We start from the raw sequence: 20,470 nt of genomic DNA, 5'->3' as shown, positions 1-20,470 counted from the left end.
AGCATAACAAATAGAAACATGGAGATTTGCTATCCCCAAGTATCAAACCGACTCCACTAAAGGCAATGAAAGTACTCTCTATCCACTAGGCCATTCATGATTATTTATAATTTTAATAACAACTGGAATATATAAACTAGAATAGGTTAAAACCAAAATAAAATTAAAATAAAATGGTCTGTTGGACTACTAATTAAACGATGGAGGAATCAAAAATAAACCCTAGCCGCCTGGCTGTTGGGTTTTCCAATGGATTATGAATTGGGAAAGCAAATGCACTAATATATACTATTTAATAAAAAAAAACCAAGGGAATACTAAACGTAAACTTTTTAATGGTTTAAATGTTTGTTTTGTTTAAAAAATAAAATGAGAAAATATGAGATGTACAGTAACAGAAACAATCCTTCATCGTCCTCAATCCCGTTCTCTCTCTTCTCAATCGTTCATCTCCAACCTCCGCTCACCATTCCGTCTCTCAAACGCTCATCCTCAACCTTTCGCTCTCACCAAATCCCAATCGCTCACTAAATCTCAATCGCTCACACTAATCTCACCCAAAACTCTCAAACGCGTCTCTCTTTCCCAATCGCGCCTCGAATCTTTTTGTCTCTCAAACCCAACCTCAAACCTTCACTTTACATGAAACTAGGAACAAAATCTTTAACGAGATTTAAACGGATAAAAACTCACCTTCGGCGATGATTCCTGCGGTGGCGGTGAGCTTGCAAGCCTCTGAGTTTTTCGTTTCTTTTCTGGGTTTTCCTCGCCTCAGAATTTTTGGTCTCTCTTTCTCTTGTCCGCCTCCTTCCCTTTTATCCTCTACAAATTAAGGTTTGGGGGTTGGCTTATGCAGATCAAAACAAGTATCTCTGCGAAGTCCTTTTGGTGGACTCAGTTTGGATCGGTCTCTTTGATGCTTGGATTTAGAAAAGGTAACCTGAACCCATACTTTTTCTTTGAATTTTGTCTCAACTCTGTTTTGGGCATCTTTTTGAATTTTTAACTGCCTTGCTAATTACTTGGTTTCACTGCAGTGAATTTCTCTTGCAACTATGAGGTTTTTGTTGCAACTTCCCTTATAGCTATGAGATTAAACAAACTCCTGGTGATTAAATCATGGACAATGGCCATTGCTTCTTCGGTGTTACCGGTTCGTTTTTTATTAACATTCTCTTTTTAATAACTGAATTTCACTAAGCAACGCTTCTTTGTCAAAAGTATGAGAAAACATATCGCACAAAGTTTCTGAATTGATTGTTGTGGTTTGATTTGATTTTTGCAGGACATATTTGCATATCAGTATCCTTGAAGCAGTCTGCAAACTTCTGTTGGATAATTAAAAGACTGTTTTTGTGCAGATTCCTGAGTCAGTATGGTCTTAGGTGAAGCATCCTTTAAGTCGCATTTGATGGCCTTACTTGTGTGTTTGCAAAGTGTGCTTGTTTCTTGCTCTCATCTCTAAGAGCAATCAAAGCAGGAATATCTTCAAACCCCTTGTCATTTGCCTTCAACATTGTGTCTAAACCAATGAGTTGCTTATAAATAAAATCACCCTGAGAAATAATGAATTCCTTTAGTGATGCAGTTCCAGAAAAGTACTTGCTACCACTCATTGACCGTGCCATGCCAGCAAGTAACTCATCAAGGCTTATGTCAGGATCTCCCCCAGAAGACTTTGCTAGTTTTTTGTACACTTCTAAGCAAGCCCGTGCTTTTTCAAAGAAAAGATCATAGTATTTTTTGTAGGTACCAGCTGGTTTCTGGCAATCGTAGTCAGCAATCTCAGTAGAAATCCATATCACTGGAGAGCCATCCTCATAACCAGATATGTCCCATGACTCAATTCGACCAAAACCATGACATCTAACACCTTGCTCTTTTTTGTTGTCAGCATTTCCTTTTAGTGGCAATATAAGTCCAGTGATGAATAAATCCTTGATTTCAAGCATCTCAAGTGCATGTGCTGCACCATTTTCATCATGAAGGATAAAGTCTGTAAGTCTTCTATTTGGGCGGTCATCCTCTTGTCCAGCAGTCATACGGGCCGCTAGCAATTCTCCTTCTGCAACCTGATCCTTCTTTGTTTCAACAAGACAAGACTTATCAGGTATGGAAAAAGACTTCGCCTTCAAATTTTTACTTGCTGCACTTGCGGATCGTTTCGGCACTTTCCCAGTAGGAGCAGGCAGCTCACTACTCTCTGACAAACTTCCCCTTCAGTGTTTGAAACAGGCTCTTCTTTACTCGTGCTGCCTTTGCCACTCGGTAGAGACGAATCAGAGGGATTCAGAAGCGAAGCGGAACCCATGAGTTGGAAAATTTTCCTTGTATGCAAAACGCGGGTTGTAGATCTGGAGAAATGGGATTGAGAAGCGTTTTGGTATAGATGGAAAGAAATTTGGTTTAGGTGTAAATTGAAACATGTAAATGGGAAAAGAAAACGTATGTGTGTTTGTAAATTAGAATTGTAATGGAAACATTTGAAATTATGCTTGAAATTGGGCTACTATGCATCTGTGTAATTGTTAACTGTTAGTGTTTTGATGAATGATATGAACTGCAATGAATTGTTGGTTCAACTGCTGCTAACTAGTGTTGTAGGATATGGATGTGATGCATTGTTATGCTTGAATGTTAAATGGACATGGTGTGATACTAATGTTGCAAAAATGATCGCATATGATGTCAGTAGTTAGCATGTTAAATGGTTAGTTTTGGCTGTGAGTTATGACAGGGCTGTTAGCGATGATGCTTTGCTTGTAATCGTGATTTGTAATGAAAAAAAAGTGTGGTCTGCTATATGATAATGTATGGTTATATGCTTGTGAGTGCTTTGGAATTCGGCTTGCTATGAATGCTTGTTGTCATGGGCAATTAAGTATGTCTGGAAATGTGTGGTTGCTAGAATTGGTTTAGATTGGTTGGCATGATTAGTAAATGAATGTATGGTATTAATGAATGGATGAAAATTTGGTTGAAACTTGATTTGATTTGAATTTGGTTAAATGGTATGTATTTTTGAAATATAATGAATTTGTGATTGTAATCTGAACTTGGTTGAAGTGTTTGTAAAATGTGATAAGAATGGCGAGACCTTGGTTTATGAAATGGATGTTTGGTTATAAAAATGGATATGGATTTTAGAAATAATCCAAGACTAATCTAAATGTCATTTAAAATCAAAAAAACCAATAAAACCAATTAAAATCAAATTAATCTATAATTTGTTAAAATTACTTTGATATCAATTCTAACATTTATTTGAAAATTAAAATCAATTAGAATTTGAATCATTAGTAAAAAAAAATTAAGATTAAATTGAAATTTGGAATTAGACTTAATTTGAAATTAGAATCAAATTGAAAATTAAAAAGTCAAATAATTAGAATCCATTTTATAATCAAAAGCACCATGATAAAAAAGCCTAGATAATGACCAATGTTTATCAAAAAATATGGATTTGGGAATGGACGGTTGCCTTTGGTCATGAATGTATGCAAATGAACTTTAGGCCATATGCCAAATAAAAATGAAAAAATGAAAAATTCAGGACCAAAATCGGGGTATGGCAGTTGCCCCTATTTAAGCGTCTTCAACTAGAGAATATGAAGCAGGACACCCTTCATATGATTATAGTGGGAGATGGTTAAATACTAAGAAGACCCAGATTTTGATCCTGAATCCCTATGACATGATGTGATATGATATGATATGATATGATATTCATGGATGCATGATTCTTTTTTTGTAATTTTTATCTGCTAGGGATATGGTGGACCCTTAACAGGAGATGCTACTAGACGGACCGAATCTGTGGGGAATGCTGATGACCCACAGGGAGACAGACAAATGGTAAAAAACAACTTTGCTGGGGAAAACAATCCTGCTTGGAGAGTCAGACACACACTGGGGAGTAATCAAAGTGAAAGTTGATAAACGATACTTAGAATACAAGAGATTTTGGTAGTAAGTTCACATATGACTTACTAAACCCGAATGAGGAAAAAAAATGCTACAACAGGTTCATATATGACCTGGAAATACTGGAATAAGACACAACAACAGGTTCATATATGACCTGACAATGCTGGGGAATATTCAGAAGTTCTGACAGCAGGTTCAGATATGACCTAACAAACTCAGAAAAATTCAAGAAGAGTATATCAATAGGTTCATATATGACCTGGTAACACTGGAATGAAAGCTCAACAGCAGGTTCATATATGACCTGACAGCATTGAAACAATTATAGAGAAAGACTCTTCAGAACAGGTTCATATCTGACCTGATACTGGAATAAAGCTCAACAACAGGTTCATATATGACCTGACAATGGAATAAGGTTCAACAACAGGTTCATATATGACCTGAATGGTATTGAACAACAGGTTCATATATGACCTGATAATGGAATAAAGTTCAACAACAGGTTCATATATGACCTGAATAGCACTGCCAGGTTCATATATGACCTGATAATGGAATAAAGTTCAACAACAGGTTCATATATGACCTGAATAGCACTGAACAACAGGTTCATATATGACCTGATAATGGAATAAAGTTCAACAACAGGTTCATATATGACCTTGAATAGTATTGAACAACAGGTTCATATATGACCTGATGATGGAATAAAGCTCAACAACAGGTTCACATATGACCTGAATAGTATTGAACAGCAGGTTCATATATGACCTGACAATGGAATAAAGCTCAACAACAATTGGACTCTGACCGTAAGCAATGGACTACAACCAGCTTTTAACAGATTGGTGCCAATCAACAATTGGACTTGAAAATGACTGTGAAAACCGGATGTTGGTTCAAGGGTACCAAAGACAAACTGGAATTAGAGGTCAAAGGACATAGGATCAACAACAAGACCTAGGTCAATGCACAATGATCACGAAGTACATTTAGACTATGCATGATTTGAATGCATGATATATGAATGATCATGATTATGAGAATGCTGACACTTGGCAGACTGGGAGTTTGTAGGGACTGTTTACAGAGATTCTGATTTCTCAACACCAATAACTCATACCCGTACAATTAACAGGCGCATCCAGAGGAGAATCTATCATGATTGACAGTTATAAATAACCAAAGGTCCATCCTTCTAGAGGATTAATAAGTTATGTTCCATGGAGATTTTGCTGGTGATCCAGGAATATTTATGCAACCTTGAGGCTTTCGGGGAAACAAATGATTTTCCTTTGATTTTCACATAGATCAAAATAATTTTGTTCTTTTCACTAAATTTCAAATTCTTTTTCAAGTTTCAAAATTTCATTATTAACAAATAAATGACACTTTGCATAACAAAGAAAAACGTAGATGAACACAACTAACAATGATTGGGAAAACTTGTATTTTATTCAAGAATGGTAGCACACAAATGGCGTAGCTCCATAGAGTGTTACAATTTTGGAAAATGGCAATAAGGAAAGGTTTACGTTGAATTCAGTGACCACTGACATCCCTACTAGATATGATTCCCCAAAACCTTGCTCCTAAGGGGAGTAACTGGATTGATCTTCCACCTCAAATTCTTCGGTGTTAATCCGTAACAATTGATGGAGTTTATGCCTTTTGCCCCTAACTTTTGCCTGGATCGCCCTTTCGGGTTTTCAATCCACCGGGACGCTCTTTTTTGCCTAAGTCTCCCTTTCAGGTTTTCGACTTAGCGAGCTACCATTTTCATTCATCCCTAACTTCTGCCTGGACCGCCCTTTTCGGGTTTTCAGTCCACCGGGATACCCTTTTTTTTATGCCTAAATCGCCCTTTCAGGTTTTCGATTTAGCGGGTTTTTATTAGGCATAGTATTTTTTAACTGCATCAGAGTTCACGGGGTGTGAGAGCTCTTCATCATCCATAGTTGTGAGAATCAAGGCGCCTCCGGAGAAAGCTTTCTTCACAACATATGGGCCTTCATAATTGGGAGTCCACTTCCCACGTGAGTCCTTGTGTATTGGCAAGATCTTCTTAAGCATGAGGTCTCCTTCTCTGAATTCCCGAACACGTACTTTCTTGTCAAAAGCCCTTTTAAGCCATTTCTGGTATAATTGTCCATGGCACAAAGAAGTCATTCGCTTCTCATCTATGAGGTTTAGTTAATCAAATCTATTTTGAATCCACTCAGCCTCTTCTAGCTTGGTCTCCATCAATATTCTCATTGAAGGTATCTCCACTTCAATTGGGAGAACTGCTTCCATCCCATATACCAAAGAAAATGGGGTTGCCCCTGTTGAAGTGCGGACGGAAGTCCGGTATCCATGCAGTGCAAAGGGTAGCATTTCGTGCCAATCCTTATAGATTTTCACCATTTTTTGCAGGATTTTCTTGATGTTTTTATTAGCGACTTCAACAGCGCCATTCATCTTTGGACGATATGGTGAAGAATTATGGTGCTCAATCTTGAAGCTCTCGTATAATTCTTTCATGGTCTTATTGTTCAGATTCGTCCCATTATCTGTGATGATCCGACTTGGAATTCCATAACGGCAAATGATCTCTTTCTTGAGGAACCGTGCAACCACTTGTTTTGTCACATTAGCGTAAGAGGCGGCTTCTACCCATTTGGTAAAGTAGTCGATGGCAACCAGGATGAAGCGGTGACCATTGGAAGCTTTAGGCTCGATGGTGCCAATCATGTCGATGCCCCACATTGAGAAAGGCCAAGGTGACGTCAAAACATTTAGTAGGGTCGGAGGCACGTGTACCTTGTCGGCATAGATTTGGCATTTATGACATTTTCTAGCATAATTGAAGCAGTCGGATTCCATGGTCAACCAGTAATAACCAGCTCTCAAAATCTTCTTGGCCATGGCATGCCCATTGGCATGAGTTCTAAAGGATCCTTCATGAATCTCCTTGATCAACATGTCCGCTTCACGTCCATCCACGCATCTGAGCAGAATCATGTCGTGATTTCTTTTGTATAACACACCATTGCTTAAGAAGAATTTGGATGCCAATTTCCTCAATGTTTTCTTGTCAAGGGCTGTTGCATCTGTTGGATATTCTTGATTTTGCAAAAAGCATTTGATGTCGTGAAACCAAGGTTTACCATCGTGTTCCTCTTCAACTGACTGGCAGTAGGCAGGCTCAACTTTCCGCTCGATCTGAATGAGAGGTGTTTCATTATGGAATCTGACTTGGTACATTGAAGCCAACATAGCCAAGGCATCAGCAATTTGATTCTCAGTTCTCGGGATATGACGGAAAATGATTTCATCAAAGTATTTTATTAGTTCCATGACATAGGCACAATATGGGATCAACTTGGTATCACGGGTTTCCCATTCTCCCTTGACTTGGTATATCACCAGGGTTGAGTCTCCACATACTTCGAGGATTTTGATTCGGAGATCAATTGCCGCTTCAATGCCTAGGATGCACGCCTCATATTATGCTATATTGTTCGTGCAATCAAAACACAACCTTGTTGTGAAAGGAGTGCATCCATCATTCGGATTTAATAGAACAACTCCTACGCCATGCCCCATGTAATTGGAGGAACCATCGAACATGAGCTTCCACCGAGATCCGGGTTCAGGTCCTTCATCAAGTCCTGGGATTTCACAATCTTTTACTACCATAATGTCTTCATCAGGGAAGTCAAACTTCAACGGCTGGTAATCTTCAACGGGCTGGTTTGCCAAGTGATCAGACAACAGACTTCCTTTAATGGCTTTCTCAGATATATATTGGATGTCATACTCAGATAATAACATCTGCCAACGGGCGAGTCTTCCAGTCAAAGCAGGCTTTTCAAAGATATACTTTATTGGATCCATTTTTGAGATCAACAAAGTAGTGTGGCAAATCATGTATTGTCTTAAACGACGAGCGGCCCATGCTAAAGCACAACAAGTTTTCTCCAAGAGTGAATATCGGGTTTCACAATCGGTAAATCTCTTACTTAGATAGTAGATAGCATGCTCTTTTCGGCCAGTTTCATCATGTTGTCCCAGCACACATCCCATTGACCTTTCGAGCACAGTTAAGTACATAAAGAGTGGTTTCCCCTGAACAGGTGGAATTAGAATAGGGGGCTCTTGCAGGTATTGTCCGATCTTCTTAAAAGTCATTTGGCAGTCAGAGTTCCATTCAACTACTTGATCTTTTCTGAGCAACTTAAATATAGGTTCACACGTAGCAGTCATATGAGATATAAACTTGGAGATATAGTTCAAACGTCCCAGGAATCCTCTAACTTCTTTCTCTGTGCGTGGAGCAGGCATTTCTTGTATCGCTCTAACCTTGTCTGGATCTACCTCAATTCCTCGTTGACTAAGAATGAAACCAAGCAACTTTCCAGATCGGACACCGAAGGTGCATTTAGCAGGATTCAGTCGTAGTCGAAACTTCTGAAGACGCTCAAATAGCTTTTGCAAGTGGTCTATATGATCCTCTTCACCATGGGATTTTGCAATCATATCATCCACATAAACCTCAATTTCCTTGTGCATCATGTCATGGAAAAGAGTGACCATTGCTCTTTGGTAAGTTGCCCCAGCATTTTTGAGACCAAATGGCATTACCTTGTAGCAAAATGTTCCCCAAGGGGTGATGAATGTGGTATTTTCCATGTCTTCTGGATCCATCTTAATTTTATTATAACCCTAGAACCCATCCATAAAGGAGAAGACCGTGAACCTAACAGTGTTGTCTACCAGAGTGTCAATATGTGGCAGGGGGAAATCGTCCTTTGGACTAGCTTTGTTTAGATCCCTGTAATCAACATGCATCCTGACCTTGCCATCCTTTTTGGGTACTGGCACAATGTTGGCTACCCATTGAGGGTACTTTGCAACTTCTAGAAAACCGGCATGAAATTGACGTTTCACCTCGTCACAAATCTTTAGAGCCATGTCGGGTCTCGCTCTTCGGAACTTCTGCTTCACTGGCGGACAATCTGGCTGTAGTGGTAGCTTGTGGACAACAATATCAGTGTCTAAACCTGGCATATCCTGATACGACCAAGCAAATACATCTAAATATTCTTGTAGCAACTCGATCAATCTTTCTTTGATGCTTGCCTCAAGTATAGTCCCAACTTTGACCTCTTTCTTGTCTTCCTCGGTGCCAAGGTTGATCGTTTCCACTAGTTCTTGATGTGGCTGAAGGGCCTTTGACTCGTGCTCGAGCATCCTTTCTAATTCTTCAGGGACATCACAATCTTCCTCACTCTCCTCCTCCGCTTGGTAGATGGGGAGTTCAAAATTATAGGAAGTAGCGGGGTCATCGAATTCAACTGGTTTATTGATTATTCTGCATATTTTTTAATGATGGTTTTTTAGAAAAATGGAAATAAAATGAAAAAGAAATAAAAAATATTTTTGTAGTTTTTGAAAGGATTGCCATTTTAAGGAAAGAAAAACAAAATAAATGAACGACAAGAATTTGAACAAAATGCTCTTTATTTGTCATAATGATTTTTTTGAAATTCAAAAGGGGCCCTACAAATGATCCATTAGCCTTGGGCAGAGCTAAGGATTTTCAAAAACACAAAGGAAAACAACAATTACTTTGACACAGGAAAAACTTCTGGAATCTCAACTGCTTCCCAATTTGTTAGGGCTACTTCACACCGGTATATCAAATTTGATGTTTCTCCATCTTCAGTGTCATCTTCCACTGCATCAACTTGATCTCCATGGATAAATCCTGTGCTCAGGAAGACTTTTTGTATGCTCCGCACATGGTCCTTTGCAGGGACCAGGGCTCCTCTATTAGCAGAAGGCTTGTACCCCAAACCAAAGCGATCATTTTTCTCATTGACATTGATGACTTGCCCCCAACCTGTAGAGCCTCCACTTTCAAATGCTGATCTTGCACTCTTCAAAGAAGCGAACGAAAAACTGGTTTTCTCAATAGGATCCTTAACCTCTTCAAGTGTGGCATTGGATATTTCAAGGGCTTGAAAAGAGGTTTCTAAGGCATCCTCATCAGCCTCAATATAACGCAAAGAGGAGAGTTGACTGATGATAAAATCTTCTTCACCCGAGACAATGACGAGCATGTCATCGACAACGAACTTCATCTTTTGATGCAGAGTAGAAGTTACTGCCCCAGCAACATGTATCCATGGTCACCCCAAAAGGCAGCTATAAGCGGGATTTATGTCCATGACCTGGAAATTGATGGGGAATACATGCGGTCCGATCTGTATTGGTAGCTCTACCTCCCCAACTACTGTCCTTTGAGAACTATCAAATGCTTTTACCACAAGTGCACTAGGTTTCAACTCCGAACCTTGGTAAGACAATTTAGAAAGTGCCCTCTTTGGTAGAACATTGATGGATGATCCAATGTCAACTAAAACTCTGGCCAGAGCATCTTCTTGGCATTTTATGGATACGTGCAAAGCGCGATTGTGATTCTTCCCCTTTTCGGGTAGCTCTTCATTGCTGAAACTTAGAGTGTTGCAGGCTGTGATATTGACGACCACCCCATCGAATTGGCCAACTGTTATATCTTGGGTAACATGAGCCTGAGCAAGCACTTTCAGTAGAGCCTCCCTATGAGCTTCGGAATTCAGAAGCAAAGACAAGATAGATATTTTTGATGGTGTTTGATGTAACTGATCAACTATCTTGTAGTCAGATTTCTTTATTATCCTTAGGAACTCACTTGCTTCATCTGTTTGCACAGCCGGTTGTGCCCCTCCATGCTCTGGGGTAGGATTTACATTTGCAACTTCCCTCGTTGGCTCTTGAGGGTTCACATTAATATTGGGAGTATAAATCCGACCACTGCGGGTCATCCTGCTTGTCCCTGCGATGTTAGTGATATCGGTGTCAACATTCTCCAAACCTTTCTTACTTTCAGCAGCTTTGGGTTTTCCATCTACCACTCCATCTACCACTGCTATATCGTACTTCCAGGGTACCGCCTTGGTGCTTTCAAAAGGAAATGGGGTAGGCATGCAAACTACCACGGGTGATGGATGAACAACATCTCTTCTGTGATAAGTTACCTCAAACGGTTCTAGTATATTAAAAACGGGTTCAATGACTGAAACTTCCTCGTTTGTTGTTGGACCACAAATTTGTAAAACACCTTGATCCATCAAGTTCTGAATGTCATTTCGTACCACTTTACATCCTCTTGGATGAACGACACATTTCTCACAGTTGTCGTGACATGTATCAATCAATCTAGCCCCCACCAATCTTGCATGAAGCGCTAGCAACGGAGTTTTAACATCTTCCACGTTTTTGGTTATACACACATCAGAAGCATCCTCGATGGCATTAACATCACCATGCGCTGGCAAAGGGTTACTTTTGACATTGGGTCCGACGTCTCGAAATGACAGAATCTTCTTCTCAACCAGGTCTCGCACAATATGCTTTAAAGCATAACATCCTTTTAAATCATGTCCAAGGGCACCCCCATGGAAAGGACAATGGGCATCTGGATTGTACCACGGAGGTAAAGGATTTGGTGGAGGACCCAAAGGTCTGGGAGTCACCAACCCTCTCTGTAGTAATGATGGGTACAATTCAGTGTATGTCATAGGGATTGAAGCAAATGGAAGTCTACGTCTTTGTACCCTATTTTGATTTGGAGGATTTTGTGGACGAGGAGCTTGTGCCCTTGGCTGTTGATAAGTAGGTGGCGCGGGCGTTTGCTGGTATACTGGTGCTTGTTGAATAGGTTGATAAACAGAAGCTTGTGATTGGTTGAAATTTGGTGTGACAGCTGCCACATATGGTTCTTGAACATATTGTACTGGATAAGCTGGTTGTTGTTGAGCAAATTGGTGTTGCTTCTTCCATGAAAGACTCCTCCTTTGACTGGTTGACACTGCATTTGTATCACCCTCCTTCTTTCTTTGAAATCCTCCAGGAATTTTTTTGGCATTACTACCAGATGTTTCAGAGGTAGTCATCATCTTTCCATTCTTCAATCCAAGCTCGACCTTTATGCCCACGGCGACCAGGTCAGAGAAGCTTGCAGATACACTACTCACCATTCTTTCATAGAACATAGGTTTAACTGTATCCATGAACCAATCTGCTGACTCCTTCTCAGCAAGGGGTGGTTCGACTTGCGAGGCCACTTCCCTCCATCGTTGTGCATATTCCTTAAAAGACTCATTATTTTTCTGGGACATGCTGAGCAATTGCCTCCTATCTGGGGCCATATCCATGTTATACTTATAATGTTGGATGAAAGCATCAGATAAGTCCTGGAAACAATGAATCCTACTTTGATCAAGGCTTAAGTACCACTTAGAGGGAGCACCCCTCAAGCTGTCTTGGAAGCAATGTATCATAAGTTTAGCATCCTCCACATGCGCAGCCATTTTTCTATAGTACATAATAAGGTGACTTTTAGGACACAAGTGGCCCTCATACCTATCGAAATCTGGGGTTTTGAACTTTGCAGGAATCACAAGACCTTACACTAAGCACATCTCCTTAGCAGTAGCACTAAAAACTTGGTCACCTTCCATAGCCCTCAACCTTTTCTCAAGAATCTGGAAATTCTCCTTCATCCCTCTTATGTCTTCCTACCTTTCCTCATCTTCATCTGAAAAGTCTGGAGCATGTTGTTGATCCTCAAAGTAAGGTTGCACATGTGCACGAACGAGAGGTGGTGCGAACGTGTGGACCACTGGATGATTTTCATTGATGGTTGGTAGAGGAGCCATCTGCTGAGTGGATTGTGCAAAACAAGGGGCGCCTTCAACTGTAGGTGTGAAACCGGGAGGTAAACCATAGGTTGGCCAGGTTGTTGGTACTGTCCTCGCAGGTTGGGGTTCAATCGATGGACCGGCGATTTCTGAAATGACCGTCGTTTGGGTGTCTAACTTTGCCCTGATGACCTGTAGTATCTCCATGACTTGACCCATATTTCCTCGTAGGTCTTCGAGTTCTGAGCTTACTCGCTCCAATTCATGCTCTTGATCTGCCATTCTTTGACGAGCGCTGGCTCTGGTGTTGTAGTGATGTTGAGGACTCAGTGTGGAACTGAAGAAGACACAAAAATGAGTTTTTTTGTTTGAAGAATGACATGAGTGCATGTTATGGGTGCATTTTGTGCAAAGCTCTTAGTTATCTTTATTATTTATTCCAGCAATGTTAGAACATATTAAATAAAAATAACACGTAATAATTGAGACCCAAAATAACAACTTCCATTAATTAAAATCAAATTCGAATACAAAAGGATTTAACTTCAAGTACACATGATTCAGATACAAAAAGATTTAAACACCAACAATTCAAATTCAAGTACAAGTAAACTTAAGTTCTGTCTCAGCTCTTATGATCGTAGCCAGATCTGTGGTGAGCTCATTCATCATTTTCTTGATAAACTTGACGAAATTGAAAACTTGAGGAGGTGTGTTTTCTGGACACATACACCAATCCGCTTCCTGGAGTTTTTCTGGGAGTTCCAACATGTTGAGGTTAACAAACCTAGCTAAGTTGCGGAACTTGCCATTCCATTCAACATAGAGCTCTTGGAGTTTCTGGATGACCTTTTGATCTTCATCTAAGGTTGCTCTAGCCTCTCTATACAACCTTTTCCAGTACACACAATCATTCTTTAGGAGTAAGTAGGCTGCATCACCTTCTTGGCTCTCCAAAACTGTAAACCTCCTAGTAGCTTCTTCCAACTAGTGCCTGAGATGGTGACAGTTTCTTTCAGCTTCTTCCTTTTGGAGTATCCCGCGAGACAAATTTTCCTTGCATTTCTTCAGAGCGTCCCTCAAGTCACGGACCTGTGCCTCAAAGTCGAGCTTAATTTCTTTTTTATCCATAAGAGATTTATCCAACATTCTCCCTAACTCACAGATCCTATACTCAACTTTCTTGAGCTCTTCCTTCCTGGTTCGGATCACTGATGTGGAACCTAATAAGATATGATCAAGATCATCTTTCTGGTCTTCCAATAGCTTGGCTCTCTTATTACTATCCTCAAGTTCTTGGGCCTTTCCCTTATGTTCCTCTTTCAAATTCTGATTTTCCAAGATAACTCGGTTCATCTGAATTCGTAATTCAGTATTCTCCAATTCGAGCTCCTTAACCTTAGTAGCGAGTTTCTCCATGTCCTCAGGGAGTATGGGCTTGGGCTCAGGAGTTTTAGGAAAAGCTGGAGCCTTTAAGATAAATGGCAACTGGATTTCCTCAACTTTTTTTTTCACGCATTGAGTGTAAGGTTCTTTGGCGAGAATGTTTCTTTTTCCAAACTCTTTACCCTTTCTTACAACCTTTAACCAAGCCTTTCATACTCCTCTTACATCAGGGTTGCTTGCTTGGATGTCAGAGAGTACAAATGGTTGTAAGTCCTTTGCGTCAGGAGGACCATCCATGGAGTAACCGTGTTGCATTCGAGATAGCATAGGGTTATAATTGATGCAACCCTTCGTACCCAACAACGGTACATTAGGAAATTCCCCATAGCTGACTATAATGTTTGGGGTTTCCCACTCTCGGATATACCATCTGATGGAACTTGCGGTGAGAGAAGCTAATTTTTTAGGAGACTTAAGTTCTTTTGCCACAAAAGGACCTTCTTCGGGCATGTGTTGCATAAACCAAGTGTAAAGCAAAGGAGCAGAGCACAACAAAGTTCCACCCCTCTTTTCATGTCGAGCGTGAAGGGCATGGTAAATGTCAGCTAAGAGAAATGGTACTGGGTTTCCTGAGAGAAAGACTTCTATGGCTACTTGATCCACAAATTTTTCAACATTTGGGAAGAGCACAATCCCATGGATCAACAAAGCCAACACAACATAGAATGCATTCCAATTTCCACTTTTCTTGAACTTTAGAGTTAAATTTTCCAAAAATATCGCGGCAAAACCTTCACAACCCCCTTTTTCAACCCAATTGTCTCGAACAGTCGGGACATTGATACTTAGGGCTGAAGCTATCTTCTTTGGGCCCATATCTTCTTCGAGCTTTGGAAATGGATTAAAATCTTTCAATTTGAGACCCACGATTCTCTCAACTTCTTCCAAAGTAGGAGCTAGCTGGAAATCAGCGAATGTGAAACAGCGTAGAGGTGGATCATAATATTGTGCCAAAGAGCCGATAATTCCATAGTCAACTTTCTTAGTTAGAAGACTCAAAATTTTCCCATAGTTTTTTCCGAACTCATCACGTCTGCTGAGTGTCAAATCAGAGATCAAACCCTTCAGACTGTCCAACTTAGGTTCCTTGTACTTAAGCGTGAACGTGTGTCTCCTTGAAGTTGTCATTTTCAAGTTCTCAATTCCTGAAACAAATAAGAGACAACTAAGAGCTTGCTTTTTATGATGTTGATGCAATGTATGAATGTGATGCATTTTTTTTTGTATAGGTTCAATAGGCTTAAGGCATGGATAAGTCTGATTGCTTTATATAGAACAAGGTTCTCACCAGGTATAATTTAAGGTTTTCAAAAAAGTTCCTAGAGTCATGGATCCATTAGACTGTTTGCTACCTGCGGCAACTTACTTGCCGGGCATCAACTCCATCTAAAGAATCTACTCTAAGTGAGGTTCTCGCATCGATCCAACGAGAAATTCATCTCGTAGACCCACACTACGCTACCATCTTTCCTAGTTGGGCAAAGAACTAAGGTTCTACAAATGGTTCTCAGAGTCATGGATCCTAAAGAAAATATCGAAGCTTACGGCAACTTACTTGCCGAGCGACAACATCCTCTCAAGAATCTACTCTAAGTAAGGTTCTCGTACCGACCCAACGAGAAATACATCTCGCGGACCCGCACTACTCAACCTCGTCCTATCTTATGTTTTTACTCGAGACTCGGGTAAAAAGTCTTTCCTACACGGTTTGCAATCAGGGTATCCAAGTACCAAACCATAGTCGAACCAATACAACAGATTCATATCAATATGACAATAGAGATAGTAAAAACAATAAAGAAAAGCCACATAGGTAAACAAACAAAGGCACACAAACGACCTAACTAGGCTTGACTCACTTAGGGATTGTTGCTATCCCCAGCAGAGTCGCCATCTGTCGCACCTCGAAAAAATGGGGATACGACATCAAAGTGAAGCGCGATCGCACGCTCGCAATGATGGACTGAACAGAGTTGCCACCGAACTTTATTTATTCCTAAAAAGGAAAGGGGAAATATCGATAAAACCCAAGACAAAAGAAAGGATAAGATATGGTCATCGCAACCAATATCAGGGTTCGGGAGTCAATTACGCAAGGGGAAGGTATTAGCACCCCTCACGTCCGTTGTACTCAACGGGAACCATTAGGTTAGTCGTGTGCGTTAATGTTAGTTGAAATATTAGGCTTTTCGAATTATTAGGTGGGAAAGAAAGAAAGGATGAGAAGAGAATGTTTTTGGATTTTTGGCGAAGGACTAAACCTAAGTTTTTTATTAGTGGGCCTGACAAGATTTAAAAATCCTGCTCCTACGTATCTCAAAAGAGAAATCAAGGCTTATGTAGTTCTTGGTAGAAAAATGTTTGTTTGTTAGTCGATTTTAGCGGAAGCTATATTGTATTAATCGATGAAAACATTGTTTTACCCAAAACAGATGAGGAGTGGACGCACACCACACATCGAACGGATTTATAAATCTACATTCGAAAAAGCGTCACTTATCTAGACTCAACGATCGTGGCCGAAACATTGTTTTGTATCAGTTAAGACAATATATCTTTCATTTATGAAAAAGGTTCTTTGATTAGTCGCACAGCGGCGAAAAAGAGTTTGATTGGTTGGATGTATTTTGAGTGATGGCGAGAGCTTGGATGAGCGATATATACATCTCGAATCCTGGCCTCAGGAGTGCACAGTATACACCATGTTCCATTTCCATCTTCATTGGCAAAAGTATTTAATAGAGATTAAGTATTTTTAGGTTTGATTGAGAAAGGGTTTGAAGAAACCACATTGACAATTTTAGACGATGGCGAGAGTTAAGATTGGCGAGGCATCCGCCTCGAATCTTAATCTCAGGAGTGCACGGTATACACCATGTTCCATTTCCATCTTTATTGAAAGAGGTTAAGATAGGAATTAAGTATTTTGGAGTTTGAAAGACGAGCACTTATGACTTGCAAGCTCTTATAGCTTGGGTCTAGTACTCGGGACTACGTCTGGACATTCCACCCAAGCAGTCTGTTTCTTTCCAATATTGCTAAGAAAATGATTCGAATATTTACGAATGTTTTGGAAGGAAGACGAATATTTATGGCTTGCAAGCTCTTACAGCTTGAGCCTAATATTCGGGATTATAACTGGATATTCCATCTAGGATAATCTTTTTCTTCACGTTTTGCTTAGAAAAGATTTGAATATTGGAGTGTGGAAGGGAAGACGAATATTTATGGCTTGCAAGCTCTTACAGCTTGAGCCTAATATTCGGGATTATAACTGGATATTCCATCCAGGATAATCTTTTTCTACACGTTTCAGAAAAGGGTTTGAATATTACGTTTGATTTGTGAAATGATCTTGAAATGATTCACATTTATTTTTTGGAATGTATTTTGAAATGGAGGAAAGTTGAAATTGATTTTGAAATCGAGTGAAATTTGAGTATGATTATTTACACGTGTAAAAGTATAGATATGGGTACTAATAACCCAACTAAATTAGTTAACACATAAAAGTCGACTAATCGAATAAAAAATATCGGAAATTCAACCATTAATTAAATCTAAAAGATAAACATTTAAAGATACAAACAACTAAGTATCGATCACATTAAATTGATAAAAATATAAAATAAAATAAATAGTAGAAGTTATATACAAAATTAAATAAAATAGTAAGCATAACAAATAGAAACATGGAGATTTGCTATCCCCAAGTATCGAACCCACTCCACTAAAGGCAATGAAAGTACTCTCTCTCCACTAGGCCATTCATGATTATTTATAATTTTAATAACAACTGGAATATATAAACCAGAATAGGTTAAAAGCAAAATAAAATTAAAATAAAATGGTTTGTTGGACTACTAATTAAACGATGGAGGAATCAAAAATAAACCCTAGCCGCCTGGCTGTTGGGTTTTCCAATGGATTATGAATTGGGAAAGCAAATGCACTAATATATACTATTTAATAAAAAAAACCAAGGGAAGACTAAACGTAAACTTTTTAATGGTTTAAATGTTTGTTTTGTTTAAAAAATAAAATGAGAAAATACGAGATGTACAATAACAGAAACAATCCTTCATCGTCCTCAATCCCGTTATCTCTCTTCTCAATCGTTCATCTCCAACCTTCGCTCACCATTCCGTCTCTCAAACGCTCATCCTTAACCTTTCGCTCTCACCAAATCCCAATCACTCACTAAATCTCAATCGCTCACACTAATCTCACCCAAAACTCTCAAACGCGTCTCTCTTTCCCAATCGCGCCTCGAATCTTTCCGTCTCTCAAACCCAACCTCAAACCTTCACTTTACATGAAACTAGGAACAAAATCTTTAACGAGATTTAAACGGATAAAAACTCACCTTCGGCGATGATTCCTGCGGTGGCGGTGAGCTTGCAAGCCTCTGAGTTTTTCGTTTCTTTTCTGGGTTTTCCTCGCCTCCGAATTTTTGGTCTCCCTTTCTCTTGTCCACCTCCTTCCCTTTTATCCTCTACAAATTAAGGTTTTGGGGTTGGCTTATGCAGATCAAAACAAGTATCTCTGCGAAGTCCTTTTGGTGGACTCAGTTTGGATCGGTCTCTTTGATGCTTGGATTTGGAAAAGGTAACCTAAACCCATACTTTTTCTTTGAATTTTGTCTCAACTCTGTTTTGGGCATCTTTTTGAATTTTTAACTGCCTTGCTAATTACTTGGTTTCACTGTAGTGAATTTCTCTTGCAACTATGAGGTTTCTGTTGCAACTTCCCTTGTAGCTATGAGATTAAACAAACTCCTGGTGATTAAATCATGGACAATGGCCATTGTTTCTTCGGTGTTACCGGCTCGTTTTTGATTAACATTCTCTTTTTAATAACTGAATTTCACTAAGCAACGCTTCTTTGTCAAAAGTATGAGAGAACATATCGCACAAAGTTTCTAAATTGATTATTGTGGTTTGATTTGATTTTTGTAGGACATATTTGCATATCAGTATCCTTGAAGCAGTCTGCAAACTTCTGTTGGATAATTAAAAGAGTGTTTTTGTGCAGATTCCTGAGTCAGTGTGGTCTTAGGTGAAGCATCCTTAAAGTCGCATTTGATGGCCTTACTTGTGTGTTTGCAAAGTGTGCTTGTTTCTTGCTCTCATCTCTAAGAGCAATCAAAACAGGAATATCTTCAAACCCCTTGTCATTTGCCTTCAACATTGTGTCTAAACCAATGAGTTACTTATAAATAAAATCACCCTGAGAAATAATGAATTCCTTTAGTGATGCAGTTCCAGAAAAGTACTTGCTACCACTCATTGACCGTGCCATGCCAGCAAGTAACTCATCAAGGCTTATGTCAGGATCTCCCCCAGAAGACTTTGCTAGTTTTTTGTACACTTCTAAGCAAGCCCGAGCTTTTTCAAAGAAAAGATCATAGTATTTTTTGTAGGTACCAGCTGGTTTCTGGCAATCGTAGTCAGCAATCTCAGTAGAAATCCATATCACTGGAGAGCCATCCTCATAACCAGATATGTCCCATGACTCAATTCGACCAAAACCATGACATCTAAAACCTTGCTCTTTTTTCTTGTCAGCATTTCCTTTTAGTGGCAATATAAGTCCAGTGATGAATAAATCCTTGATTTCAAGCATCTCAAGTGCCTGTGCTACACCATTTTCATCATGAAGGATAAAGTCTGTAAGTCTTCTATTTGGGCGGTCATCCTCTTGTCCAGCAGTCATACGGACCGCTAGCAATTCTCCTTCTGCAACCTGATCCTTCTTTGTTTCAACAAGACAAGACTTATCAGGTATGGAAAAAGACTTCGCCTTCAAATTTTTACTTGCTGCACTTGCGGATCGTTTCGGCACTTTCCGAGTAGGAGCAGGCTGCTCACTACTCTCTGACAAACTTCCCCTTCAGTGTTTGAAACAGACTCTTCTTTACTCGTGTTGTCCTTGCCACCCGGTAGAGACGAATCAGAGGGATTCAGAAGTGAAGCGGAACCCATGAGTTGGAAAATTTTCCTTGTATGCAAAACGCGGGTTGTAGATCTGGAGAAATGGGATTGAGAAGCGTTTTGGTATAGATGGAAAGAAATTTGGTTTAGGTGTAAATTGAAACATGTAAATGGGAAAAGAAAATGTATGTGTGTTTGTAAATTAGAATTGTAATGGAAACGTTTGAAATTATGCTTGAAATTGGGCTACTATGCATCTGTGTAATTGTTAACTGTTAGTGTTTTGATGAATGATATGAACTACAATGAATTGTTGGTTCAACTGCTGCTAACTAGTGTTGTAGGATATGGATGTGATGCATTGTTATGCTTGAATGTTAAATGGACATGGTGTGATACTAATGTTGCGAAAATGATCGCATATGATGTCAG

The 20,470-nt window shown here is 39.5% G+C and overlaps 1 protein-coding gene across 1 annotated transcript; it reads right to left on the bottom strand.

The window, feature by feature from the left end:
- Positions 1-1,397: 1,397 nt before the first annotated feature.
- Positions 1,398-20,180, bottom strand: LOC127127944 (DNA (cytosine-5)-methyltransferase 1). Its single transcript, XM_051057210.1, has 2 exons — positions 19,652-20,180; positions 1,398-1,873 (listed from the first exon to the last, which is right to left on the bottom strand). Exons 1-2 carry the CDS (start codon positions 19,818-19,820, stop codon positions 1,398-1,400), a joined length of 645 nt encoding a protein of 214 aa, XP_050913167.1. The 5' UTR covers positions 19,821-20,180.
- Positions 20,181-20,470: the final 290 nt, after the last annotated feature.

Source organism: Lathyrus oleraceus, chromosome 3 (genome assembly GCF_024323335.1).
Source record: "Lathyrus oleraceus cultivar Zhongwan6 chromosome 3, CAAS_Psat_ZW6_1.0, whole genome shotgun sequence".
NCBI lineage: Eukaryota > Viridiplantae > Streptophyta > Magnoliopsida > Fabales > Fabaceae > Lathyrus > Lathyrus oleraceus.
This window is presented reverse-complemented; position numbering and strand designations above follow the sequence as displayed.

What these genes read in the sequence shown, in the direction of transcription:
- LOC127127944 (XM_051057210.1), bottom strand. Translation starts at nt 19,820, where the DNA reads ATGACTGCTGGACAAGAGGATGACCGCCCAAATAGAAGACTTACAGAC. An exon ending in TGACAAGAAAAAAGAGCAAG is followed by an intron (nt 1,874 to 19,651) that starts GTTTTAGATGTC and finishes AAAAAGAGCAAG; the next exon opens with GTGTTAGATGTCATGGTTTT.